Source organism: Copadichromis virginalis, linkage group LG7, assembly GCF_057382275.1.
Source record: "Copadichromis virginalis isolate Kocher_CV1m ecotype Utaka linkage group LG7, C_Virginalis_male_GT1.1, whole genome shotgun sequence".
NCBI classification, from domain to species: Eukaryota; Metazoa; Chordata; class Actinopteri; order Cichliformes; family Cichlidae; genus Copadichromis; species Copadichromis virginalis.
The window spans coordinates 41,979,907-42,005,344 of NC_140624.1; the positions used below are offsets into that span (position 1 = coordinate 41,979,907).

A 25,438-nucleotide genomic window follows, 5' to 3' on the forward strand; every position below is an offset into this window, starting at 1 on the left:
AGTTCCTATAAAAGTAGTAAGAGTGGACTGCATAGAATTTCGTGAAAACATTTACTCTCACATAGCTGTATATCACTACGTAAAAACTAAAGCACAGCTCACTGAACTGTAAGTTAGCAGGGAAACTCACGAGCTTGTTAAACACACTGATCACATTTATGCCCCTCCTAATGAGTTTAGAGTTTATTTAATGTTTTGTAAAGCGTTCTCGAGTTTCTTGAATGGTGCTGTACAAATCTAAGTTATTTGTTTGTTTTTTACTGGCAAAAAACAAACAGATGTCAGAAATAATTTTTTGTTGGAAAACAAACAAAAATTATATCTGTCTTCCATTTTCATTGGTTTACTTTACTCTGAACAGTTTAGCTAAAGAAATAAAGGTGAATGCTGATGACAGCACGTAATAAAAAATAATGACGTTGAAATAAAACTGAACGTCTGCTCCATCACTTACCTCCACAAACCTCTTGTACATGAGGAAACGCAGAGAGTCTAGTCTCCTCTTGTGCAGTGCATTGGGACACAGTCCTGCACCAAAAAGACAAGGTCACTACAATTTCTGCCCGAGACATCCACCTGCAATATGCATGAACGAAACATGCACCCAATCATCCACCTTTATCAATCTTGAATTTCTCCATGAGTCGCAGGACGTGTTTGGTGAGCATTTTCGGTTGAATCTGTTCCATCCGTTGTTTGGTCAGATTAAGGCGAGGGAACTGACTGTGGAAACATGCGTACCCACACAGTTACACAACTTTTTTCTTTTTCTTTTAAGGCTCTGCATGTCGACACCTGTATCAAGTTCACATACGTGTACCATACCTGTTTAGCTCTTCCACACAGAAGCTGGGGTGACACCAAGAGTCTAGAAGTTTAACCAATCGTTCCTCTAGATGACTGTAGCCTGAGACAAAGGACACGGCCACCGACATCTTATCCTGCACGATTAGTGGTACACACATCTGCAGAATAACATAGGAGATGAAAATTTAGGAAGTTGGATAGAGATTTAATAGTGAGTTTATATAGAAGACATTTGATGGTTAATTAATAAATAAATACAAGGACAACAAAGACTGGATATCTCACCTCCTCCATATTTAACTCTTCCTGTAAGTTCAGCTTAATACCGAGCGTTGCTGCCTGTGGGGGTTATAAATTTCACTTTCTATGATTTTATTTTGTCTTAAACATTTCTGCAATAACAACAATAATATCATGAAATCATGCACCCACCTCTTTGTAGAAGCTGAGAGCATGCAACCAAGTAATGTGCAATCGGAGTATGGTTGGATCCAGTGAACTGAGTTGGTAGATGTTTATGAGACTGTCTACAAAGTTTGGCTGGGTATCTGTTAGCAAGTTGAGAGCACGCTGTTGGAGTGCCACTGCTTGCTGTTCCGACACTGAACTCAGATTGACCTGTATGAAGAACACAAACCCCCAATCCAAAACAGAAATCAAAAACACCCTTTTAAAACACTAAAGAATACTACACTACTACAGAGGTGTTAATGAGAAGGTTTGTTAGTCTGCACTAATAAAATAAATTGCTCAGGTATTCATTTTCAAATATCTCAATGATGGCACAACTATAAAGTCAGCAAGCCTTTGTGTACAGTTCAAAATCACAAAAGGATGAAAAAGTCGGACTGCTAACCACAACAGCAGGTTTGTAACTGCTTGCCTATCTACCTGAGGATGTTCCTTAATCCATGTCTGGAATTCCATGAGTATGTGATGGCCAAGGGTGTGGCTCCGACCTTTCTGTTTGCCCGGACAACTCTCCAGGATTGTTAGTAAGGCCTCTAGAGGCTCAGACAGCTTTGAAAATCCCTGGAGGGCTGCCAAATGTAGCTGTGGGTGGACAGAGGAGAAGGGAGTGGTAAAACTATAATAGAGGAGAAGGTTGAATGAATGTATAAAACATTAAAGTGTGATGGTAGATTACTTCGAATCTAAACCTTGTGGACAACTCTGAGCACTTGCTTACTCTGTTTTATTATTATGACTTTAAAGTGGATCTTTCAAAAATGTTTTTGTGAAGCCAAAGTGTTACACTCAAGTTAGAGTCAGAAAATGCCTTAACTCCATCAGCATATATGAGTCTTTTGAGACATTTTGTGTAAAAAGTAATAAAAAAAAAACAATCTCTAACTTCCTACACGAGAAAATAATATATGAGTGACAAATCCAGACTCTGTTTTAATTTGCAAACCAGATGTTAAGCACTCAATATCCTACTCACACAGATCTCAAGTTCATTCAGAGCAACACAAATTCCTTCCTACTGACAGGCAGTCTGGTTTCCTCATTAACACACACACACACACACACACACACACACAGGTGAGCTTCATTTAAGGATTCAGGGTTTTCTTTCACTTGTTCCTTCCTGTGCAAATGCTTCATACAGACACACAAAAGCTCCAATCCTGCTACCTTTGTAAACACACACACTCAGTATTGCATATATGGACCTGACACACGCTGTGAAAGTGACTCTTACCATCTGCAGATCTTTCCGGTTCCACAGATCGAAGAGTTGGTCTCTCAGCACGGCAGGGTCAAGACCTGGGGGCATATTGCACACACAGGCACAGAGACAATCACACACACACACAGTGGGATTTCACTTTGACCTTTGACATGTTAAGGAATCAGAGGTGGAGTTATACTTATTTTAAACTAAAACTATTTCAATGGATGTCTTTTTGGGGTATTATAAGAGCTCTTTTTGTGAAAACTGACCTGTTCAAAGATGCAAATCCTCTGAAAAAAACCCCAAAAGCCACAAGTTGGCGCTATACGTTTTGCACAGATTTAAAGCAATTTATACTGTTGACCCCCTCCCCAATTCTTGTAAACAAAAGGTTAAATTTGTTTGCCCAATCTTTTGAATTCTTATTTTCTGTCTCACATAATTCTTAACTTGGCAGTAACATGATCCACTAGAAAATACTGTTACAAGAGGCATAGCAGAGCAGCCATAACGTCAAACATTATTTCTTTAACAGGCACAGCAGAGCAGCCATAACATCGGATTAACAGCTGAGGCTGGTTGGACAGTAGAGGAACCGAGCATTAGCTCTGCATTCCAGCTGAATGTGCAGCCAAAATACTCCAGAGAAGACTCTCGAAGCACATTTTAGGAATGCCATGGTGGGTACGAGAGCTTGGAAACAAGAGAAGCTGTGAGCATGCGTGTGTGTTTTACAATTTGTGTCTGCCTGTGCGTGTGTTCCACGGAGCATTCCCAAAAACTCCAGCTTCTTTCTCTGTCACTCATGCTGTGTGGCCTCCACCGTATCTGCCCCCACCGCCGCAACCCTTCTTCCTTCCCAGGGCTACTTTTCCTGTTCTCCTCTCCCTCCCTGCACCAGTCTCTCTTGATTTTGTCTCGGATTTCCCCAGGAAAAGGCTATGCGCTGGTCATGGTGTAAAAAATACAGCCTTCCTGATGCATAGCCTGGGAAAGCAGACGAAAAGACCTCTCCCTCCTCTCTCTGAGCTGGCCTCTTTCTTTGCTGCACCTCTCCTGGTGTGACACTTTTTGCCTATTATGTTCCCCGTTAAAGATGAATTTTACATTCATCTTCCTGCAGCGGCCCTTTTAGTAGAGCTTGTTTTTGTTTTCTCCCCTCAATCAATCAACATTTCCTTTCAATTCTCCAGCTTCTCTTAATAAACTCACGCTAAATTAGTGAATTTGCAATTCACTAAATTGCAGCAATACTGGTATAATAATATTGCCTAATTTTATCTCACTTTTATGTTGACTCTATTTGGATTTCTTATTCATGAAAATGCTAGTTGCACTACATCAGTGTATTGCCATGTTTTGATCCACAAAGAGCAAACTTTACATTTGTTTTAGATCATTTCCTAAAATCTATCGGTGTTTTTAATTTAATTCTACTTGACATTAAATTATATTCAGCTACTTGACAAAACTGCTTTTTTATTACCCACGGTGGCTTTGTATGAAATGGATTATGACATGCATAAAAAACAGCATCACAAAAGTCCACTTAACGGTTCTCAACATTTGAAAGGCCGCCGAGTTTCCTTTTCTGTTATGCACCCTGCCCGCGCTCATTCATCCTGCTGCCGAACATGCATAGGGTACGTGCACAGGGGCTCACACAAACACCACAACCCACTTCAGTCTCGCTGTTTGTATGAGAAGGGGAGAGAGGAGAGGAATGTTGAGCATGTAGCTTCTTTACACTCTTGGCTAGTGGATGAATGACAGAGCTAGAGGCTCCCCATTCATTATAACATAATAACCCTATCACCACATACAAATACAGAGACACATGCAGAGAACATGCACTCATTCACCCCTTAGAAGGTGACTCGTTTCCTTTCTTTTTTGTGAACGTGAGAAAATCAGAAATTTGGAGGAGAAATTATGCACTTTATCCGAGTGCATCTTTAGAATTTATGTTTATAGGCAGATAAAACTATATCAGTGAAAATTAGACGGTTTTAAATCCACAGACAAGTCTGACTGCATGTTGCCAAGCAGCTGCCAAAATAAAGGAAACACAAAGATCAAGTGTCTAAAAGGGGCATTTGGTGTCATTACAGCCACCAGAACAGTTTCAGTGCGACTTGGCAGTTGCGCAAGTGGCTCAACTTCACTGGAAGGATGCCACAACATTCTTCGACAAGTACTTCTCTTCTTTTGAATTTTGTTGGAGGTGCTGGAAAAGGCTTTCAACAGGTGCTATCACAGAATGGTGAAATGGAGGAGTATATAAGGACTTGAAGAATTTGATGCTTATTAAACCCGTGTTTACACGTTAACTGCCTCTTCGTAATTGACCCACTACAAGCTGATTCCACCAAATATAGAGTGACACATGCCTAAAGGGTAGACAAGTATAACAAGTATAATATTCAATTCAGGAATGTAATCCTACAAAACTCTGTACTTTTCAGTTATTTAATGGAAAACAATAACTTACTTTGGTGTTTTACACAAGGACATGGGTGGTGTTTTTATTAGTAAGGCAGCTGTGAAAATCTTAAAATGTTGCCCTCCTTTGAAATTTCACATTTTCCAATTTGGTCAAATCTGACCCTTTTGGGGGTCTCCCCAATATGAGAAAATGTTTTAAAATATATAGAGGGCTGGGTGACATTTCAATTACTTAGATCACCGAGACTGTGCCTACTGGGGGACAGACGCGAGGTGCCACAGTTAGACAAAGCAGGCTTCAGAGTGTTAAACACTGGGCTTGTGACGTTTGTTCGTCTTATTTTAACACTCTGGAAAGAGCCTCGGACTCCAACCCTGAAAATGTGGAGGAGAAAATGACTGAAAATGACTGAAAATGCTGCATGCGAGAAAATGCTGGGAAGATTGAGCAGCAAACAGAGACTCTAAGAGAACAAATTTTTTTATTATTTATAATTTTGTGTGGTTTTTGTTGTTTTGTGTTCTTATGTTATGTTAGTTTAAATGTTCAAAATAATAAAAACTTTAATTACAAAAAAAATTTGAACCTTTTGGTGGACTGGTTCTGGCCTTTGGTCCGTATGTATTAAACACCAGGGTTGTTGCAAAAACACAATAACTTTGCGTAAGCTTTTTTGATAGAAGCTTTCCTGTTATTTGTGACCATCAGATTTTTGAAAAAAAGTTATGCTTGAGTAAATGAAACTCAATTAACAAAAATGTTTGAAAAAATACATTTATTGCAAAGCTCGTGATGTCTTGTTTTTTTAAAGAGCATTCCTCTCTTCCAAATGTACATGTCACTGATGTTAATCAGCTGTGTGTTAGTCTTCATAGCCACCACCAAATCTACAGTTTACCTAAATGGGCTTTTTTGTTTGGAAGAAACCTTAATAGGAGGTCTCTGTGTGAGAAAACTATGGTACAAACCCGAGGCCTCTGGAGTAGTACGGCTCATTTCTGTCTGCAGGATGAGGTGCCGCTATCACTCTGTAGGTGTAGAAAGAAGGAACAACAAAACACATTGTTGAAATATCTCACTGTCACAATAAACGGATATTTTTTGGATAATATGTGTAAACACGGCCATCTTTAGGCAAAGTTTTAATACTATAACATTGTGTGCTTTTTTTGGTTTTTTGTTGAACCATTTATTAATTTGCCCTATGAATCCTGTCTACAGAAGTTTCCAAAGACCCAATGTTAAATTCAGTCTTTAGGCACTTTACTGGCAGCTTATTGCAAAATTACATAATTTGTTCACTTTTTTGTTTTTTAGCTGAATCTATGAAAAATTCCCTAGCCAGAGAAAATCGGCATCTCTCAACATGGTGTGCAGTGTGTCCCTAAAAAAAAGTCACATCCTGAAGAAATATGAAAAAAATAAATAAAAAAAATCTAGCAAAGACTTGACACAGGATCTGAGAGATGCATCTGATCCTTCAGTTGTTCCATTAAGTAATATAAGAAATGCCTCACTGGAAGAGTGGCTGTCAAGAGGCAATTCTTAAGTGAGGGAAACAAGGAAGAAAGGCTGAATTACTCCAGTTCACACAAGAACTGGACTGAATATCAGTGGTAATAGATCTTATAGAGTGATGAATCCACATTTGAAATTATTCGTTCAAATAGTTGTCAGTTTGTACTAGAGATGGCACGATACCACTTTTTTATGTCCGATACCGATACCGATATCATAAATTTGGATATCTGCCGATACCGATATGAATCCGATATAGTGTTTTTTAATCAACAAAACTGTTTTTTAAATATCTTGCTGCATTTTGTATAAGTTCATACTCAAGTTTAAAACAACAACTACACTAAAGCTATTCTGTTATACCTGTATCCAAAAAAAATATTTCATAGTTCAGCAATACTGATCAATCTAATAAACTTAAACCTACACCATCCTCCCTATTCTGGTATTTTAAAGAGTACTTAGTGTAAATATTAAGCAACCTAACTAATAGGGTTCCAACTCCCAGCAACAACAAAAATAAATAAATAAAAAAATAGGGAACCACCCCTCACGCTCCACCTCATGATGCTTAATCGACGTAATCAACCTTAATTTGATGCAGTGTGGAAAAAAAAATGCACAGAAATCAATTATTTTTCAAGAAATATTAAATAGATTCAACATCTTTCTTCAACAAAATTGCAGACTGCACAGATGGTACCTTCACAAAGGAAAAAGTACTATAGCTTACTAGGGTATATATATTAGACTTAATAGTTACTATATACAGTAATTGACTTCTATTCATTTTACATCAAATTAAAACTTTGGCTGTCAGATAATTATTTATTAAAAGCTCGACATTTTAAATGAGAATAAGAAAGAAAAGTATGTCTTTGTGCCCCCTTTTCCCTGTTAATGCCCTATCGGCCCCCCTGGCTAAACTTTGCTAGATCCGCCCCTGCACAGTTACCAGCCGTCAGCTACGTAGAAAAAGATCCTCGAGTAGAAAGTAATAATAAATAAATTCTAACAACAGCTTATAGAGCTTAAACGTGCTGCTGTTGTTCAGCCGCTGGTTTCCTCTTTCTGGTGCAAAGTGGGCCAAAAACAAACAAGAGAGACGTACTCCCGACAGAAAAGCCGATCAGCTGATCATTAAGCAGTTTCATGATTGAAGTAGCAGCAAGAAGAGGCAGTCGTTTGTTAAGCTTAACGCAGGAATGCTTTACAAACATTCAGAGATGGACTTACACACTTGCTTTACTTCTCTCGGGGATAACTTTGTCGGAGATGAAATGCCGGGTTGCTAGCGAAGCTCCACATGCTATCCAGACCACCGACAGGTCCCGCATGCCACAGCCGCTCTATCACGTGATGCATACTGCTCCGACGTGCTAACGTTCTGAGGTGAGTTACGGCGTGTTGCAAGTTTTGTGAGGTGCTTTCGTGATATTTAATGGATCGGATTACATTTTTTATTTTTCTCCGATATCCGATCCAGTAATTTAGGTCAGTATCGGACCGATACCGATACGTAATATCGGATCGGTCCATCTCTAAGTTTGTACAGATGCGGTGAGAACAGAGTACAACAGTGAGTGCCTACAGCAGAAGTGTCCAACTCCAGGCCTTGAGGGCCGGTGTCCTGCAGATTTTAGATGTGTCCTTGATCCAACACGGCTGATTTAAATGGCTAAATTACCTCCTCAACATGTCTTGCAGTTCTCCAGAGGCCTGGTAATGAACTAATCATTTGATTCAGGTGTGCTGACCCAGGGTGATATCTAAAACATGCAGGGCACTGGCCCTCGAGGCCTGGAGTTGGAGACCCCTGGTCTACAGCCTTCTGTAAAACACAGTGGCAAATCCGTCACGGTTTGGGGCTGCACTTCAGCCAGTGGCGTTTTAATGCTTGGAAAGAAAAGCACACAGTGGAAGACTATCAGTTATGGACTGGCCTCCCCAAAGCTCAACATGACTGAAGCAGTGCAAGATCATCTGGACTGAGAAGAGCTTTGAATGTCCTTCAAAAAGCCTAGAGAACTATTCCTGAGGCTTGCCTAAGAAAGTTCAGGCTATGTTGAACAACAAAGGTTGTCAGACCAAATATGGACTTTCAAGCTTGTTAAGAATTATACAAACTCTTATTTTTTCCCCCCTTTCTCCTAGGAAAAACATTAAGATATTACTAGCGGTGAAATAACTGCAGTACTGTATAGTACTAGTACTGCATTTGTATCCATTTGTCCTCAAATTTAAAAAAATAAATGAAAATTTAATAAATACAACAGTACAACAAGGGAAACCTGTGGGAATTGCAGCCTGGGAAAGGGCAAGATGCCATTTGGCAGTGAGTGTGAGTTTAATACTGAGGATGTTTTTTTGTGGGCCTGAAAACCGGTTGTTTCTCCAATGTAAATATCTGCAGGCTCTAGAAGGGGCCTTTGGCACTGACACAGTCAGGGGCAGCAGCATCTATTTTAGACTACAGAGTATGAGAAACGAGATACGGCACCTGCAGTGGAGTCTTTTTTTTTTTTTTTTTAAATTATCTTCTATCCCCACCTCGTGGTGACAGAAAGACCTCCAACTTCCTCTACACTTTCTCTTTAAAAAACAGGATCTCGTGTGGCCCAGTCAAAAAGCACACCCTCTGTAAGTATCTGTGTGAATGCTATTGTTAACCTCTAATAGGTTTATTGTCTAAAAAGGTCAAAAATCAAACGTGAAGAAACTCAGTGTAAGCTAGCTAGCTACATAATCTCAAAGCCAGGCTGTCACGCTGCTCTTCACCACACAGATAACCTTTATTTGTTAAATCGTCGACAAGAAATAAATGTTTATTCAAAACAGTATAACGTTACGTTATCGACACGAATATACTCACCAGTTTTATACAGTTAGCAAACGTCAAGTAAGCCAGCTCGCTTGTAGCTTCGCGTTAATGCATTATAATCAGTTTGTTTGGTCCGCTTGTGGGCCAATTTCGCCCATATGTTGGTCTTAGGCGGCGCTTCCTTTTAAACTATACATGCATTTGGTGTTTTTTGGCCACATATTCACACACCATAACTGATAAATCATGCCAGAGCTCCAACTACAAACCTGAATATGTAACAGCAGACTCTATGTATACGGAGCTGACTTAAAACGGTACGAGTCCAATAGGTAATGCTGCCTGTAAACTGAAACTAGGGAGAAATATTGCACAACGATATTCTTTCTCTGTCTTTTCTGTGGGGGTCTGTCCTGGCAGTTTAAAGTACACTACCGCCACCGTCCGGTCACAGTACGCAATTTAACACAAAAAAGAATTAAAACTTTTTGTTCATCTTCCACATAATTAAGTGGCTTAGTTACACAATATAAGCATTTTTTTTCATTTCTTTTTGCACAAATTTGATGCTTTGATCCATTCTTGCAAATGTCTATGCAAAACAGTCTTCTGTTTACTACATTTTTAAATTGCCCGTAACATGGCAATCAGAATGAGTAGGTAATATTTTTCCTTTTTCTAACCTGTGTAGTGGCTTTTATGTTTTCTGTATCGCAGCAGCGTGGTCTGTCAACAAACTGGAGTAGGGAAGGTATAATAATATGAATCCTGTCCAATCTCTTGCAGTTAACCTTCCACACATATTAATGTGTAACTGCACACTCCTGAAATTGTAGACATTTTCAATCACTGCCATTAATACTCCAGAAGATGCTACACACAATGACGCTGATTTGTTCTTTTCACTGACAAAGAGATAAACTGAGGATTTTAGGGTTTCTTAATTGTTTAAACGTTGAGGTTTGGTCATATATTTGTCGTTATACTGGTCACCAATATTACCTTGTATTTGTACATTGTACTTCGGTTGTTTTTTTTCCACACATTTTCAGTCCAGTTTTTCTATTTGATCATTAGGGGGCGGGGGCTAAGAATTGCGCTGGTAGACACTTAAAAGAAGTGGAGGATCTATTGGTTTTGTGAGGAAATAAAAGATGAGAGGTACGTGTGTTAGCCTAACTATTAGCCTAAAAATCCTTATGATAAAACACGCCTACCATGTTTTGGGTTCCTGCAACTGGTCCGTCGGATTATTGTCTCCCCAGAAACACTTCCCTTGTGCTTTTGGAAATCTGTTTTTTCCTATTTCCGTTGTGTTTTGTGTGATTTTGCAGCGTTTTTCTTATTGCTGGTGTTTTCTTAAGTTGCAGTCCGTTTGGCCTCTCAGGGTCATCCGTGGTAAATAGATAACACAGGATTTTTGCAAAATGATACCAAAGAGCTATTAGCTGAAAACGGCATATTTTGGCGTGGTCTACAGGGTGTCTTTAACAAATCTGAAGAAACTAGACAGGTGAAGGACAAAAAAATCTACCTACTGCAGATGAACAGGGGGTCTTTGCAAATATTAACCTTTAAATTGATACAGTTCTAATGAACTTGTATTTCTATGTATGTTTACAAATGTTTCAATAAATGACTGAACCCATTTCCAATTTTGCAAGGAAAATGTAAAGAAATGAAGGTACTAAATGTACTATTCAAAATTTACATTTTTTTTCCTTTGGTAGGGCGTAAGAAATACAAAAACTCAGCCAATATATTGAATAATATTTTTTCCTCAATCACACAATCATTCCTTTCAAATTTATCCAAGCCTCTTTACAGTATCAATGACTTATTAAAGTTTGAATATTGAATAACTTTGATGTCAGAAATAATTGCGGAAACACCCAGATATGTCGTGACCATCTGTACAATTTCCCTTTTTAAAAAAATTGAGTTTCTAGTTAAGAGTAACTTACTTCTGCTATAAGAAAGCATCCTTATAGCAGAATTTACTGGAACGCAACAGAATTCAGTAGAAAAACTTCTGAGTGCTTCACGTCATTAAAGTTGCTCCCCACGTGTCCCTTGCGTCACCACTTAAAAAAAAAAAGGGGACGTAGCCAGAACACGGTGGTGGTTGTTGTTGTTACACTATCATCCACAGGAGCAGGAGTGATTTTTTTTTTGATGCATCATATCCCCTTTTCTGTTCTGTTGGCTGTCACACAGGTATTTAGATCCCACATAAATCTCGTGAGGCGGCTGAATATAAAGAGCAACACTGTCTGTGGCTCCTCAAACACGGCTAGCATTAGCTAGCGGGTCTCACTGTCACAGCAGAGCTAACCAGCTAGTTGCTTAGCAGTTATGGAGTGGCTGGGCAACGGAGACTCACTTCACCACAGCGAAGAGCCCAGCAGTGAGTCACTTTCAACGGCCGGAGGCTTTAGTGGTCTTTACCCTCACCAAAAGGTAAGGCCTTTAAGTTATCTCATTCAAGATGTGCTTAACGGTATTCTAACAAGCGAATACTGTTGGGGATAGCTGAAGTGTGCATGTTATAACATTTTCTGTTATTCTGAAGCACAGTTTCCACCCTACACAACAACGGGATATTTTACCAGTTAGTTTAGTGTTAAATGTCAGTGTTCACGCTGCTAACCCGCAGTTGCCCAATAACTATTCTACTTTAGCTCATGCTTATAGGGTAATCAGATTACTCGCTGCGTCATTATCTTGTCAGTACACCACTGAAATCAGGGTTGGGAAGAAATACCCCCTAGGTGGGATGGTTGATGGGATCAGAGGCCATAACGGGAAGTAACAACCCCCCCGACTCAAACATGCGCACACTGACAGCTGTGTGTGATTACTAGCTAGCAGAGAAGGCATGCGACCACTGGTGAAGTGGAAACAAGCGTTTATTTATTTTTAACCCTCATGCTCCACCTTAAGCTAAACGCAGCTTGACTGTGGTCGTGAAAGCTTAAAAGCTAATGAACTACATTTAGTGTGTGATGCAGAGTCATCCCTCAGTTTTTAGGTGATCACCTCATTTACCACTCAGAGAGAGTCATTTCATGGTAAATTGTAAATGGACTATCTCTACTTGAGCACTTATAGAGCTTTATACAACTTGCTTCATTCCTCCACACAAACACTTTTCTTGTACACCTAAGTGCACACACATTCATACTCTGATGAACAGTGTTGGGTAAGTTACTTTAAATTAGTAACTTAGTTACATTACTAGTTCTATCAAAAGTAACTCAGTTACTTCAAGTTACTCTTTACTTTCAGAGTAACTAGTTACTAGGGAAAGTAACTTTGGTTTTACTCAGAATTCTCTTGTTAATGTGTTGCTTCCGTAACTGGATACCCAGCAAGATTGCCAGTCTTCTAGCTTGCTTACTTGCCACAAGTGCACTGTGCCACCTACCAATAGAAAGGAAAAAATAATGTGCACATTTCCACGAGAGAAATCCCACACCTGATTCTATCCTAGCCTGCTTTTTACATCCAACACAAAAACTGCAGTCGTGGTGCGTTCGATTGTACTCAGAACTCGGAAATTCTGCCTTCTGAATAGGAAGATGTAGGTAACACCAGACTGCAGATGAGCTGCATACAGAGCTGGACTGGGACAAAAAAATCCTCCCGGGCATTTTGACTAGCCCACCATTGTAGGAAAAATCATAAAGCCTTTGAATGAAAATAAACGCTGTTGTGACAGTGATGTACACTGTTCTGATGGTATATATGTATCAATCTATCAATTGTTTGTTGCAAGACTCAGATAATTATTTTTTTTAAAAGTGAGACATTTTAAATGAGAATAAGAAAGTATTTCCTTGTGCCCCCCTTTCCCTTTTAATGCCCTACATGGACCCCTGGCAACACTTTACTAGATCCGCACCTGCACAGTTACCAGCTGTCAGCTACCTAAAAAAGGATCCTGGTGTTATTTGTCTCTCAGAAACAGTTCATAACTTCCCTTCAACTCATTCATGTCACCTAAAAGGTAAACCTGTTTCTCCATCACAGCTCTGATGATTCAGTAAGGACATCTCCTGGTTTCGTCTTCATGTTTCCCTCTCACCACATATCCAAACCGACATCATGACCAGCAGCTTTACAGCCGTGGCTCCAGCAAACATCAGCTGATAGTAGAAATTAATATTAAATAAATTCTAACAACAGCTGATCAAGCTTAAACATGCTGGTGTTGTTTACCGCGACATCCGCTGGTTTCCTCTTTCTGGCGCAAAGTGAGCGATAAATAAACAAGAGAGAAAAGCCAATCAGCTGATCACTGATCAGTTTCATGATTGAAGTAGAAACAGGACAGGGAGGGTGAGAGGATGAGAGAAGAAGAGGCAGCTGTGCGGCGTAAACACAGAATAACTCCAGCTTTGTGCCTTTTTCATTGTAGCTGAAGTCCGGGACAAACTGTTCCTTTTCACCTCAATACGAAACCCGTAATATTTTCTCTGAATACCAGACGATTCAGTTTTTTACGAGACGGTTGGCAACTCTAATAATTAACCTTATGAACAAAATAAAGTTCAACATCAGTAACATAGCACCCACCCAGCTGTATAGAAACTCCATCATGCTAGCTAGCACGCAGTACGAAAAAGTCAGCACAACGAAAATAAACTCCAACTAAACTTGGTTCATATCTGACCCAGATGGACTGCAGGTTATAACTTCTTACCTGAAGTTCAGTTCACCTGACACTCTCGGACCAGCGGCCGCTTCGGGTCTCTCCTCTTGCCTCCCTTTTCCTTCATCCACCTGCTGGCCTCCACCACTTGCTAATGTTATTGAATCTGTGGAAGCTCCGCGATAGCCGCCACACGAAGTAACGAATAACGAGCCTATCTAAATCCCAGTAACGAGTAACGCGTTCCTGGTTTTGGCATAATAACTAGTTACCGTGCTCGTTACCACAATAATAACGTAGTTACTGTAACGCGTTACTTAATAACGCGTTAGTCCCAACACTGCTGATGAATCCATGGTAGAGCAATTTGGGGTTCGGTATCTTGCCATGCAGACTGGATTGAACCACCAACCCTCTGGTTAGTAGAAGAACTGATCTACTGCCACCCCAGAAAAGATGTGTTCAGAATAACTTTCTGAGGAATATGTTGCTAAATTTCAAACTTGGCATAAAGATTTTGGGCTTTGATTGAAGTGCAAAACCTCTTGAATTTTATTCATTTATTGTATTGCTAACAAGTGCTAGCTGATTTTTTTTTTTTTTTAACAGTAGTCATTTGCTTTCCATTTACCTCAAACCAGCCAACATCATCAAACCTCTGTGATTGTCCCATGGCATCGCTATGCCAAAGTCAGCAGCGCTGTGTGAAGGCCTCGATCGTCTCAAGTTGGAGACTAGCTGAGGCGCAGGATCAGTTATGCTCTTTAGGAGTCCACAGCTCTGAGTCGCTGGAGCAAGAGCGTGCTCGGACTCAGGCCTGCCCCACAGAGCTCACGCACAATGAGGAGGAGTGGCGCCGCAAGGAGAGCTTGCTGGGAGTTCAGGAACCCAGCCGCAGTCCTGTATTTGGAGCTAGTTGGGATGTTTTTGATAAGGCAAGTTTGCCAAACAACATTGCAAAATGAACATATAGAGGGGCTGTGTTCTGTGCCAAGATTTTAAGACCGTGTTTCCTTTCTGTTTCAGAGTATCATCAATGTCCAGCATCAGGCTGCAGAAATGGACCAGGACAAGTGTAAGACATTTCTCCAGAAATACGAACAAGAGCTCAGGCATTTTGGTAAGTGAGCCAAAACGTCATCAATTAGCAAGTCTGTTTGTGGCTTTAACGTTGCTGCAGTTTAGTAGGATTGTTTCTCTGGTGTAAAGGGAAAGGATGTCCTCATTTAGTTTTCATGTGTAAACTCAAATAAGTTTTAAGCTGCCTGCATAGTGACATTCCAACAATTTCATTCCAGGACACACTTCTTTAAATAGATCTTATAAAGTTGGATATTAACTTTGTTGCTTGTCGTCAACGTGATAATAATATCTGAATTATGGATTACGGCCTTGTTTATGTGCTGCTGGGAAACAAGCTTGCTGGCATCACAGCAGTGGTTATCAACACTCACATAAAAAGGAGCATTTCATGCCTAATATGGTTCTTCCTCTGCACACAATGATCTCTGAGTGGTGCCCATTTCAGTCAGAGATGTTACCAGATGATAATGATGAAATAGGGATAAAAATATATAAAGAACAACTCGAGTTAATTATTTTAATGCCAAGTTCAGTCTCAGTGCTCCTGTTTATTTGAAACATTACGGCTGCACAGTAGAGCTCTGAAACTTTAAACTGGATACATTTAAACGTTAGTTGCTACTTTCTCACAGCGCAATAAAGGAGATGTGGAGATTGCTTTAGTTTATCAGCCGATCACAGTGAAATTAATTATTTATTTTTAATGAATAACTGTTTGTGGTGTGTGTTCTGCATTAAAGTAGCTGCATTTCCAGCAGTGTAAAACAGACTTAGCAGGACAGTAGAACCAAGGATAAGAACATTTACACATTTTCTGCCTCAAATGAACAATGAACAAGCTACAAGGGGGGGTGACGGTTTCAGTGTCATGGAATTTTTTTTTCCTCAGTCTATATTGGACATTTAGAAGAACCTGTATTACATACCTTGCCATCAACTTTTATCACACCTATAATTTCACTGAACACAGGCTGTATATTTTTGCTTTAGAAGCTTTAATGGATAGTTACATAAGAAATAAGGAACCAAGTTATCAACTGATCAGACAGGTGATGCAAAAATTATGAATTTGCACAGATTTGGATTCACAGGCAGTTTTGTTGTTGTGCTCAGTAGATACTGCATATGCTAACAACAGCAAAGCAGAAAAGAGATCAGTTGTTGACTGCTGTGTTAAAGAAATAACTGCATATATTACTGATATTTAAAAGTCGTAAGTTTCTGTAATCAATCTTGTATTTATTTATTTGTCTTTGTCAGGTATGCTGCGAAGGTGGGATGACAGTCAGCGATTCCTTGCAGCCATGCCTCAGCTTATCTGTGAGGAAACTGCAAACTACTTAATTCTGTGGTGCATGAGTCTACAGCAAGAAGGGGTAATATGCCGACAGAGTAGGCCTGGTGTTACTTTATTGCTTCATTATAGTCAACATCTCATCAAGTGACTAAAAACAGTTTATCCAATAAACAGCATAATGCAGTTTTCGTGTGGGTCATAACTCTGTGGGTCATGTAATTCCCAAATGCTAAAAAACAGAGCCAGGGGAGGTGTCCTGAGTAGTTGATCTGGAAGATAAGTGTAAAGCGTAAGCTAGCTATCTATCGATCGATCTATCAATCGATCTATCAATCGATTGTTATTTTGGCATGAGTTTTGAAGTAATGCATTGCCTCCAATGGACCATGCAAAGTGTAGAGCTCAGCACAAATGAAATGCTGTGGTATGACCGTAAGAGAGCTGTGCATAAACGAATGCTTGGAAACTGAAGCAGTGTTGTGTGGGGGACAGAGTTCCTCCATAGTGAGAGACTGATAAAGATGTATAGAAAATGATTGCATCAGATTATTGGTGCTAAAGGTGATCCTGCAAGCAACTGGGACTTAACTCCTCTCTGTGCAACTGGATTGTGGACTTCCTCACTAACCGTAGACAGAGTGTCAGAGTGGGTAAGAACACCTCTTCCACCCTTGTGGTCAACACCGGTGCCCCTCAGGGGTGTGTTCTGAGCCCTCTGCTATACACTCTCTTCACCCATGACTGTATTTCCTCCTGCGCGTCCAATCTCATTGTTAAGTTTGCAGATGACACTACAGTGCTCGGACTTATATCCAACAATGATGAGACAAACTATAGGACAGAGGTGCAACAACTAGAGTCATGGTGCCACGACAATAACTTGGTCTTAAACACCAAAAAGACCAAGGAGATCATTGTAGATTTCCGGAAGAGGGGTCATAACAACCATCTGCCTCTCTTCATTGGCAGTGAGGCGGTGGAGAGGGTGAGCAGTTTTAAATTCTTGGGGGTAACTGTGACCGAGGACCTGTCCTGGGGCAACCATATCACCTCAGTTGTACGGAAGGCCCAACAGCGCCTCTACTACCTGAGGAGACTGCGGAGCGCACACATTCCCAGATCTCTGATGTTGAACTTCTACAACTGTGCCATCAGCAGCGTTCTGACGTATGGATTTCTAGTGTGGTTCCCCAGCTGCACCAAGGCCGACCAGCAAGCACTCCAGCGGGTGGTGAAAGAAGCTGGCAGAATTATTGGAACAAGTCTGCCAGAGATCAGTAATATCTTCCCCACTCGCTGTCTGAGGAGGGTGCACAGTATCCTGCGGGACCAACATCACCCTGCGCGCCACCTTTTCCATCTGCTGCCCTCAGGGAGAAGGTACAGGTCTATACAGGCCAGAACATCCAGACTGGCCAACAGCCTGTATCCACAGGCTGTGAGGCTCCTGAACTCTCTGCCCCCCTCTCACGGACAATAACTATATCCAACTTCTTAATAGCAATGAACTGGTCTGCATTGGTGCATCATATCTTTATTCTCTTCCCCCTCCTGCCCCCCCCCCCCCCCCCCCCTCTTTCTTAAATAGATAACTATCATATCTGATATCATATCTCACAGTACAATAATATTGAATGGGTTGCATTGTTGTATTTTGTCATGTTTCTCAGGTCTTTGTCTGAATTTCTACGAACATTATTGCTAAGGATTGTCTTATTGCATTGGAGTCACACTGGGTTAAATATGTACACTTGGGTTTTAAGGGGTATTTATTATTTTCTTCTTTTTTTTTGGGTTGTATGGAAGCCCCAAACGCAATTTCATTGTTCTTGACAATGACAATAAATAAATAAATACTAAATACTAAAATACTGAATGGGACATAGGATAGTCCTATAGAAGCTTTTTTTCACTATATTGCTCTATATAGAATAATCCAAGGAGGATAGATGTTAATTATTAAAAATCAGTATTTCTAACAATTCTTCAACCAGTGAATTAAAAGGTAACGTAAAAAAAAAAGTAAATTTGGGCCAGTTTCCAGGTAAAGAACTTACAAAGAGGGCATCTGGTGAGAAAACCAAAGACATCACACTAGCTTTTCCTACTTGTGTTCTGCAGAAAGAAGCGTTGATGGAGCAGGTGGCACACCAAGTTGTAGTGATGCAGTTCATCCTGGAGATGGCTTCAAACTCTCAGCAGGACCCTCGAGGCTGCTTCAGACAGTTCTTTCATAAAGCCAAAGTAAGAGAAATTCATCTTATCATTGATGTGTATGAATGTTGTGCATCTTATTATGGCTTTTATAGTGTTGCATGCTAAAATAATTTGGCTTTGTTTTCTAGAGATAATAATAAAAAGCCATCATATGCTAGCTTTCAGAGTGTCTCAGACATATTGTTGTTTTTCCAGGAAGGACAAGACGTCTACTTAGAGGTCTTCCATACAGAACTTGAGGCCTTCAAACAGAGAGTTAAAGATTACACAGACAAATGTAGAGGTCATTTGTCCAACACTGAACAGCAGAATATCGGCACAAACTGCATACTCGACCCCAAAGAATCAACAGTACCTTCAGTAAGTGCACTTCAGCTTGCACCAGCAAATCTTGTACCTTAATGCAGTTATCACTTACAGAAGTGAGATGGCACTGTTGAGCTTGTTTTGATATAAATAAGAAAGTAACTAGTTTTGGTTTTTCTTGGTGGTGATCATTCCCGAGGGATGTGTCTGTGGTTTCTTTTGTTTGTAAATGATGACAGCACTACAGTGTGGGCACAGCTGCAAAAAGGTAAACTTTACCTTATAACAAGGAGCTGGGCCCCATTGTGTTAATGTTACCTGTAAAATCAGAAGTGGCCAACACATTTGCTGACAGTTGCTATTTGACCTCTTCAGCGCAGCAGAAACCCGAGAGGACATCCTCAGTCTTAGTTTTATCAAATCAGTCAGATCTCATGTATCCATCCTCACTGTAACAGTCATCTGGTTTTCTGTAAAACGGGAGAAACATGTAGTGATATATTGTACATATATTTATTAGTTTTAGATTTAGCCATTCGTATATTTTGCCTGTTTATGTTATTGTATTTTGCACAACTCTGTTGCTTGTGAAGCTCGCACACAAGAATTTCACTCGCATGTGCTGTACCAATGTACCTGCACAGGTGATGTGACAATAAAAGTGATTTGATTTGATTTGAAGTAGTCCGTGTTAAGCAGTTTTATATACTGTAGAGTGCAAAAACATCAAACTACTGTTAGATTATGCTAAGAAAATGCAAAATGGGTGCAGAGGTTTCTTGAAACATGTGCAAACATAAGTGGCAACTCGGTATATAAGGTGAAAACAAGCTTGAAGACGATGTTTGCCTGAACTCGCTCGGGAATAGTTCTCCAGGCTTCTTGGAGGACATTCAGAGCTCTTCTTTGGATGTCGGATTCCTTTTGTTCCATTCTCTGAAGATGATCCCACACTGCTTCAATAATGCTGAGGTCCAGGTTCTGTGTTTAGGTTCACTGATGTGCAGAAAAATGTAGCAGTTGCCAATCTTACCTGATAACACTGCATGATAGATCAAAATCTGACGATGCTTTTCTGTGTTAATATTTCATCAATTTTGACGAGATCTCCAACAGCACTGGCCAAAAAGCATGCCCAAACCATGACAGAGCCTCTGGTATACCTCAGCCTTTTCTACCTATTTGCCTTCCTTAAGAATTGCTGCTTGATCATTTGTGAATCAGCTGAAGGGCCACGTGCATCTGTCAGGGCTTTCTTAAGGATATGACAATATATATTTATATATATTTGGTTATTTTTTTTGTTTGTTTGTCTTTTAAACAGACACTTCTTTTTTTGTCGTCCACTTTTCCAGTTTGCTCTTATTAAGAAGAACTTTGAAAAAAGGACGTTTTCAGATTCAATTTTAATTATGGAAAAATGGGGAAAATCTCCTTAAAATATACTTTAATTAAATTATTTTTTTCTAGTTATATTCCCTTATTTTAAAAAAATACCTATTTCATAAATTATTCCCTCTAAAAACTTATACATTAGCATGTTTGTTTACTAGATGCCTACAATAGATTAACAAAGAATATTTGCACATTTGGAATATAAATCTAAAATTAACGCAGTATATTTTAGCAGAGACATTTAAATAAATAAAAAAAAAAAAAGAAATATTTCACTGGTGTTTCCAGAACTATTCTAAATCTTACTTCCATCTTTTGTAAAACCCTCTTGGGCAGTAATAATTACAGCTTTCTTTTTGAGCAAGTCACTACAAGCTTTGCACACATGCCTTAGGCAACTTATCCCATTCTCCCTCGCTCATCCTCACTGTTCAGTAGGAAACATCTGTAAACTCACATCTACAGATCTCTGTATAGATTTTTGTATTATGTCTTTATTTTAATTTTTTGGGGGGGGGCATCAGGTGCACCACCCAGTGACAGTTCAACTAGCCAACGGCAAACACAATAATGGGGTGGCTTTGGGACAAGTTTCTGATTTTATTTAGCTGCATTTATCTCTGTCAGATCTGAGCATTCTGGTTGTCATTGCTGCTGAGAAGCAGGCCCTTAGCATCATGCTGCCACCACCCTGCTTCATGTGCTCAGTCATGCGTTTTGTCTGAGCATGGCTTCCTTCTTCTCACTCTACCCATAAAGGCATAAGTGAAGGTGTGTTGGCAGGGAAGGTCATCCTCCCATCTCTGCTGGGGAGCTTGTGAATTCCTGTTAAGCTATGAGACACAGATTGTAGCTCTGAACTATTTCACACATCACCTGACAGAAGTGCATGTGAGAATAGAAATGTTTCACTGTGTTGATCAAACATTGGTCATCAGTATTTAACCTATGAGCTCCCAAGTCTATCTAATGTCTGATCACACTGATGTGTGACCCCATCTCCCTGACCACTCCCATAGTTGGCTGGTTACTCAGTGTGTGGGAAAAACCGTAATATTAGTAGGAGTCTTGGAGGCTTTAAACTCCCTTTTTTTGACATTGTACTCCTGGGATGACCATTTAAAATGAAAACGAAGAAACTTGTAGAGTAAAAGAGAAAAGGAAAAAGCAGTGTAGGGGTCTTTGTGAAGCACTGTAGATGAAGCTCTGTTATATAAGAAATGTGTTACAGTATGACCAAAAGATCAGTAAAGATGTGTGTCTCACATAAATTAAGTCTTTGATATTGTAAACCGATTACAGACATGTAAAAATATTTGGACTTGTGGAAACGATTTCAACATTCAGAGTAATCCAAGTGTAGAAATTGCTAAAGGGGATATAGCACAGGGTAAATGTGTGGGGTGCAGTACAACAGGCCTTTTTGTAAGACTGAGAGAATGCGCTGTCGCCCCTCTGTTGGCCTCTCAGCTGGACTGGCTGCCAAAACTCAACTCTAAAGAGGGGAAAAAAGCTTTAGGAGGATGCAGCCTGTTGAAACTGAAACTGGTTGTGCTTTTGGATTGTTACAGCTTTTTCTTAGAAGAAAAAGCTGTAACAATCCAAAAGCACAACCAGCTTAACTTAAATTTTGAAATCTGACCATATAATGAATATTACTTACAACACATGTTTGTTTAATGCTAATTTGTTTTAATTGAACAAAACGTGTTGATAAAAATAAAGAACAAATCATTAAAGATAAATATTTAAAATCTCAAACTGCAGTTAAAGAGCCTTTAACTAAGCCACAGTAGACTTATCTCTCAGCTATGTTTGAGTCTAATTTTAATTTTGATTTGCACGCGACCGTGTTCATCTGTGATTGTTTTCTGATTTCTGTTGACCTCTTTGTGTCTTTGCATTTCATCACCAGGTGGCAGAGTTTCCTATGAAGCGCTGTGTAGAAGCTGGACTTTGGACAAGCACAGGGAGGTGGACAAAGGACGACACTACAGAAACGGAAGACATGCGCATGATGGAGACGTCTTAGAGGATTCAGCCCCGCCCCCTGCTTTTCTAATATCACCATCATAACCTCTCCGTTTAGGAACGATCCGAGTTGTTTATACAGCAGACCAGGCTAAAAAAACAACAACATCATAGTGCAGGAATAAACAGACATTCAGTCTTTTATGCCACAGTTTTCAGTAGAAAGCCTGCAGAAAGTACGTTTGTGCCAATGGCAAACGTTTCTCTGTGTGGCTGTTAGCATGTCGGCGTGGTTGGCCTCTGGCAAGCGGGTTTGTTGCAGTGTCTTTTGCCAGCTTAAATGCATGTTGTGCCATAACTGTTGTTTTTACAGTTGGAGGTATTGCATTCTTCAAGCTAGGTGTATATCTTTCTCAGAAGAGAGAAATATCCTCACTAAAAAGCAGAACAGAATTCATCCAGACAACACAATGAATACTTAACCAGTAAAGTCTCTGGATAAAAATCACTTTGGTAGCAAATCCACTGCTTAAAGTATGACAGAGGTCAGGGGTCACAAAGAGCACTCTTTAAAAAATCATGTCAAGTCTGAGGAGAGTAACTGATGAAAGTTAGTGTCCTTGCACCCTCTGAAGTACAAGAAGATTCAGTTGGAGCCAAACAGTATTGCAAATCTTGTAACTGCAATGCTGCTGCTCTGGTAAACAGTAACTACTGCAAACAAACAAAAAAAGGTGGGGAGTGCTTTGCGGGTGTGACCTGAATTGTTTGATTTTAATCATGAAGAGGAAAACAAACCTACCTGTGATTAGGAACAAAGCATGTTTGAAATGGAGGGAGAGTTTCTGAGTTATCAATAGAGTGTCATAGGGCTTCAGTTTGTGAGATATGCAGCTTTATTTTACATTTTTAACATTTTCAATGCATAACATACAACCAGAGCTACTGACTTTACGCTAGTGTGCAAAGAGCAGTTACAGTGAATATGAATAATTTCTAAATCTGTAGTGTGATGTAACGTTTTGGTATACCAGCACTCAACATATTCAAAGTCTAAGCCAAGTTAAAGCTCTGAAAGTTCCTATTTTTTGTAGTCAGTTTCTTCTTGTAGGACCCTTTCAGATTGATCTTCATATAAAGAGACTGCACATGAATTTCAGTTCTGTAAGGCTGATTATGGGAGAGGATGAACAATGCAGTATGTGTGGGTGGCAGGGTAGTTGTCTGACTCAGTCCAAATCAGCAGTCAGAATGGATGATTCAGGATGATGGCTTAAGGTGTAATTGTTTTCATTTCTATCATACAGTTGCTCTTTTGTTGCCTGATTGCTTCTTTTTGAGCCAGAAAGGCCATCATGAGTGGTCTGTCTCGTTGCTTTAAATAGGCCAAGAGGATGTGTTAAGCTCATTTCCAGCTCTGTTTGAACTGTTAAACTGGGCCTTGATGCAGCCCGTTAATTTCGTCCCCTTTGTGAAGCAGGAGGTTTCGGCTCTGCTCCTTACAAAGGCCCTTATTGGCTGCTCCTAATTTGAATAGTAGATGGGTGGGGCCTCTGTGTTCACAACTAGAGCCTTATGCCTAAACCTTGTTAAGGGAAAAAAATGCTTTTATTGATATCAAACAGAGACAAGAGTGGGGGAAAACTTGCTAATGTGAGTATTCAGAGTAGTTGAACCTCTTTTGGGTATGGTTAATATGCTCATCCAAATTTCTAACATCATGTACAACAGAAAATCATGAAAAACATCATGGGTTCAGGTGATCTGACAACACTCCGATTACACTATACCTGTGGAAATCATTGTGGCCTTAAATCTTTTGCTTTGAACACTGTGTGGTGCGACAGGTTCGGAGGACTAAAGCACATTATAGCTTCGGAACAGTATATGTGATGGGAGAAAGAGGATGGTTTAATTGTTCTGTTTTCCTAGAAGTATTCCTTAGTGTTGTCTGGAGAAGCTTAAACACAGCACAGTTTGTAAAAATAAAAAAGGAAGCCTTTCGTCCGTTAAGAGACATCCATGCTAGTCAGGTGTTATGTGGATAAATTAACTGCAGATAAGTGATTAAAAATCAGTCAAATACAACATAATGCCTACGCTGAGCCGTAATACAAGCTCACCAGATGTTAAATTACAACTGACTATATACTGTGTATTCACAAAAAAGTATTTGTTGTGCACTTAACAGCTTTGGGACTTCCTGTGACAAAAATAAGAGTCTCAGGACAACAGGTGGTGATTAATTTAAGTTGAATTTTGAGTAAAATAGCATGCTTTATAGTATGTGAGTCAGTATAATAATTCTGTGATAATAAAGCACTCAGCTTTTGATGCAAATAATATAATATTACAATGCTGTCTTTTTTAGAAAGGCATAATCAGCCCGGTTTTGGTGTTGAGTGTAATTGTCAATTAACCACAACCGGTTATTGTGCGGATCGTGACGTGAGACGTAAAGAGGACACTACATTACTCGGTAACTAATCGTCAGCTGAGTTTCGCTCCTTTGTCTTGCTCTCATGTAATCAGAGACTGAATTTCAACCCAAACACTTCAAATCCTACCAAAATCTTTTTACATTTGTTTTGTGCATTTTATTTGTGTCTGCTTCGGTGATGCGCCAGAGAATAACTATGCTTTCTTCACCAGCCTGGCATCTGTACTCGTTTCCTGAAACCAAGTTGCAACCAACTGTTTCCTTTCATAAGTGCTTTGTACAGACTTTTGTCTGTGCTGAGTTGGTTGAAGTTCTTCGCTCTGGGATGATCGACACCAGAGCTGAAGGAAAGATGCCTGTGTTGAGGATGTGCGAAAAAGGGCTGAGCTCTCAAAAAAAGACTTTTCACTGTATGTGTGTTTGCAGAAAGGAGCTCTCTGCATCTGAATGTGTCCTGCACTTTATGTTTCTTTTGTAAAACGGACGAATACAAAGGGGTGGGGTGTTGAAAGCTTTTGCTTTGTAATTTTGTCTCATCCTGCGTTCTAAATGTATATCACCTTTCTGTTCTTGGTCAGCAAGAAACAGATTAGAAATTATGAATGCGTTTTTATGAATTGCGTGACATTTTGTTTTTGCTTTTGTATTCGTTTTTTTGTTTGTTTAAGTTTCAACTTTCTTTCACAATGCTTTTCATTATTTAACAAAACATAAACATTGTAGACATTTGCTCAGTAAGACATTTGCTGCAGTGTGTGGATGTAGAAATATCAAGTGTATTAAATACAGTTCAGACTTGGAGCTG

General features: G+C 39.7%; 2 protein-coding genes across 4 annotated transcripts in view; one reads left to right on the forward strand and one right to left on the reverse strand.

Annotated features, from left to right (window-relative positions):
- Nucleotides 1-9,637, reverse strand: part of exd3 (exonuclease 3'-5' domain containing 3) — a 48,016-nt gene extending 38,379 nt beyond the window's left edge. Inside the window, exons 1-9 of the mRNA XM_085463436.1 lie at nucleotides 9,322-9,637; nucleotides 5,900-5,959; nucleotides 2,513-2,577; nucleotides 1,699-1,860; nucleotides 1,240-1,425; nucleotides 1,093-1,146; nucleotides 826-965; nucleotides 617-723; nucleotides 455-528 (exon numbers count right to left, since the gene is read on the reverse strand). Of these exons, the coding sequence (XP_085319562.1) occupies nucleotides 455-528; nucleotides 617-723; nucleotides 826-965; nucleotides 1,093-1,146; nucleotides 1,240-1,425; nucleotides 1,699-1,860; nucleotides 2,513-2,577; nucleotides 5,900-5,927 (816 nt within the window). The 5' untranslated portion in view covers nucleotides 5,928-5,959; nucleotides 9,322-9,637. The remainder of the gene's footprint in view (nucleotides 1-454; nucleotides 529-616; nucleotides 724-825; nucleotides 966-1,092; nucleotides 1,147-1,239; nucleotides 1,426-1,698; nucleotides 1,861-2,512; nucleotides 2,578-5,899; nucleotides 5,960-9,321) is intronic.
- cdc37l1 (cell division cycle 37-like 1) lies at nucleotides 9,071-25,434 on the forward strand. 3 transcript variants are annotated; one of them, XM_085463438.1, is made up of 8 exons: nucleotides 9,071-9,089; nucleotides 11,488-11,730; nucleotides 14,566-14,859; nucleotides 14,951-15,044; nucleotides 16,268-16,383; nucleotides 18,426-18,548; nucleotides 18,717-18,881; nucleotides 22,138-25,434. In XM_085463438.1, the coding sequence occupies exons 2-8, from the start codon at nucleotides 11,626-11,628 to the stop codon at nucleotides 22,252-22,254; spliced, it is 1,014 nt and encodes a 337-aa protein (XP_085319564.1). In that variant the 5' UTR covers nucleotides 9,071-9,089; nucleotides 11,488-11,625; the 3' UTR covers nucleotides 22,255-25,434. The 3 variants fall into 3 exon arrangements, with proteins under 3 accessions (XP_085319564.1, XP_085319563.1, XP_085319566.1); XM_085463437.1 differs by lacking the exon at nucleotides 9,071-9,089 and having other exon boundaries at nucleotides 11,361-11,730; XM_085463440.1 differs by lacking the exon at nucleotides 9,071-9,089 and having other exon boundaries at nucleotides 11,685-11,730; nucleotides 14,534-14,859.
- Nucleotides 25,435-25,438: the final 4 nt, after the last annotated feature.

Bases quoted from the DNA above. Each gene is read 5' to 3' on its own strand.
- cdc37l1 (XM_085463438.1), top strand. From the start codon at position 11,626: ATGGAGTGGCTGGGCAACGGAGACTCACTTCACCACAGCGAAGAGCCC. The intron at 15,045-16,267 runs GTAAGTGAGCCA...TGTCTTTGTCAG, and splicing joins ACAAGAGCTCAGGCATTTTG to GTATGCTGCGAAGGTGGGAT. The intron at 18,549-18,716 runs GTAAGAGAAATT...TTGTTTTTCCAG, and splicing joins AGTTCTTTCATAAAGCCAAA to GAAGGACAAGACGTCTACTT.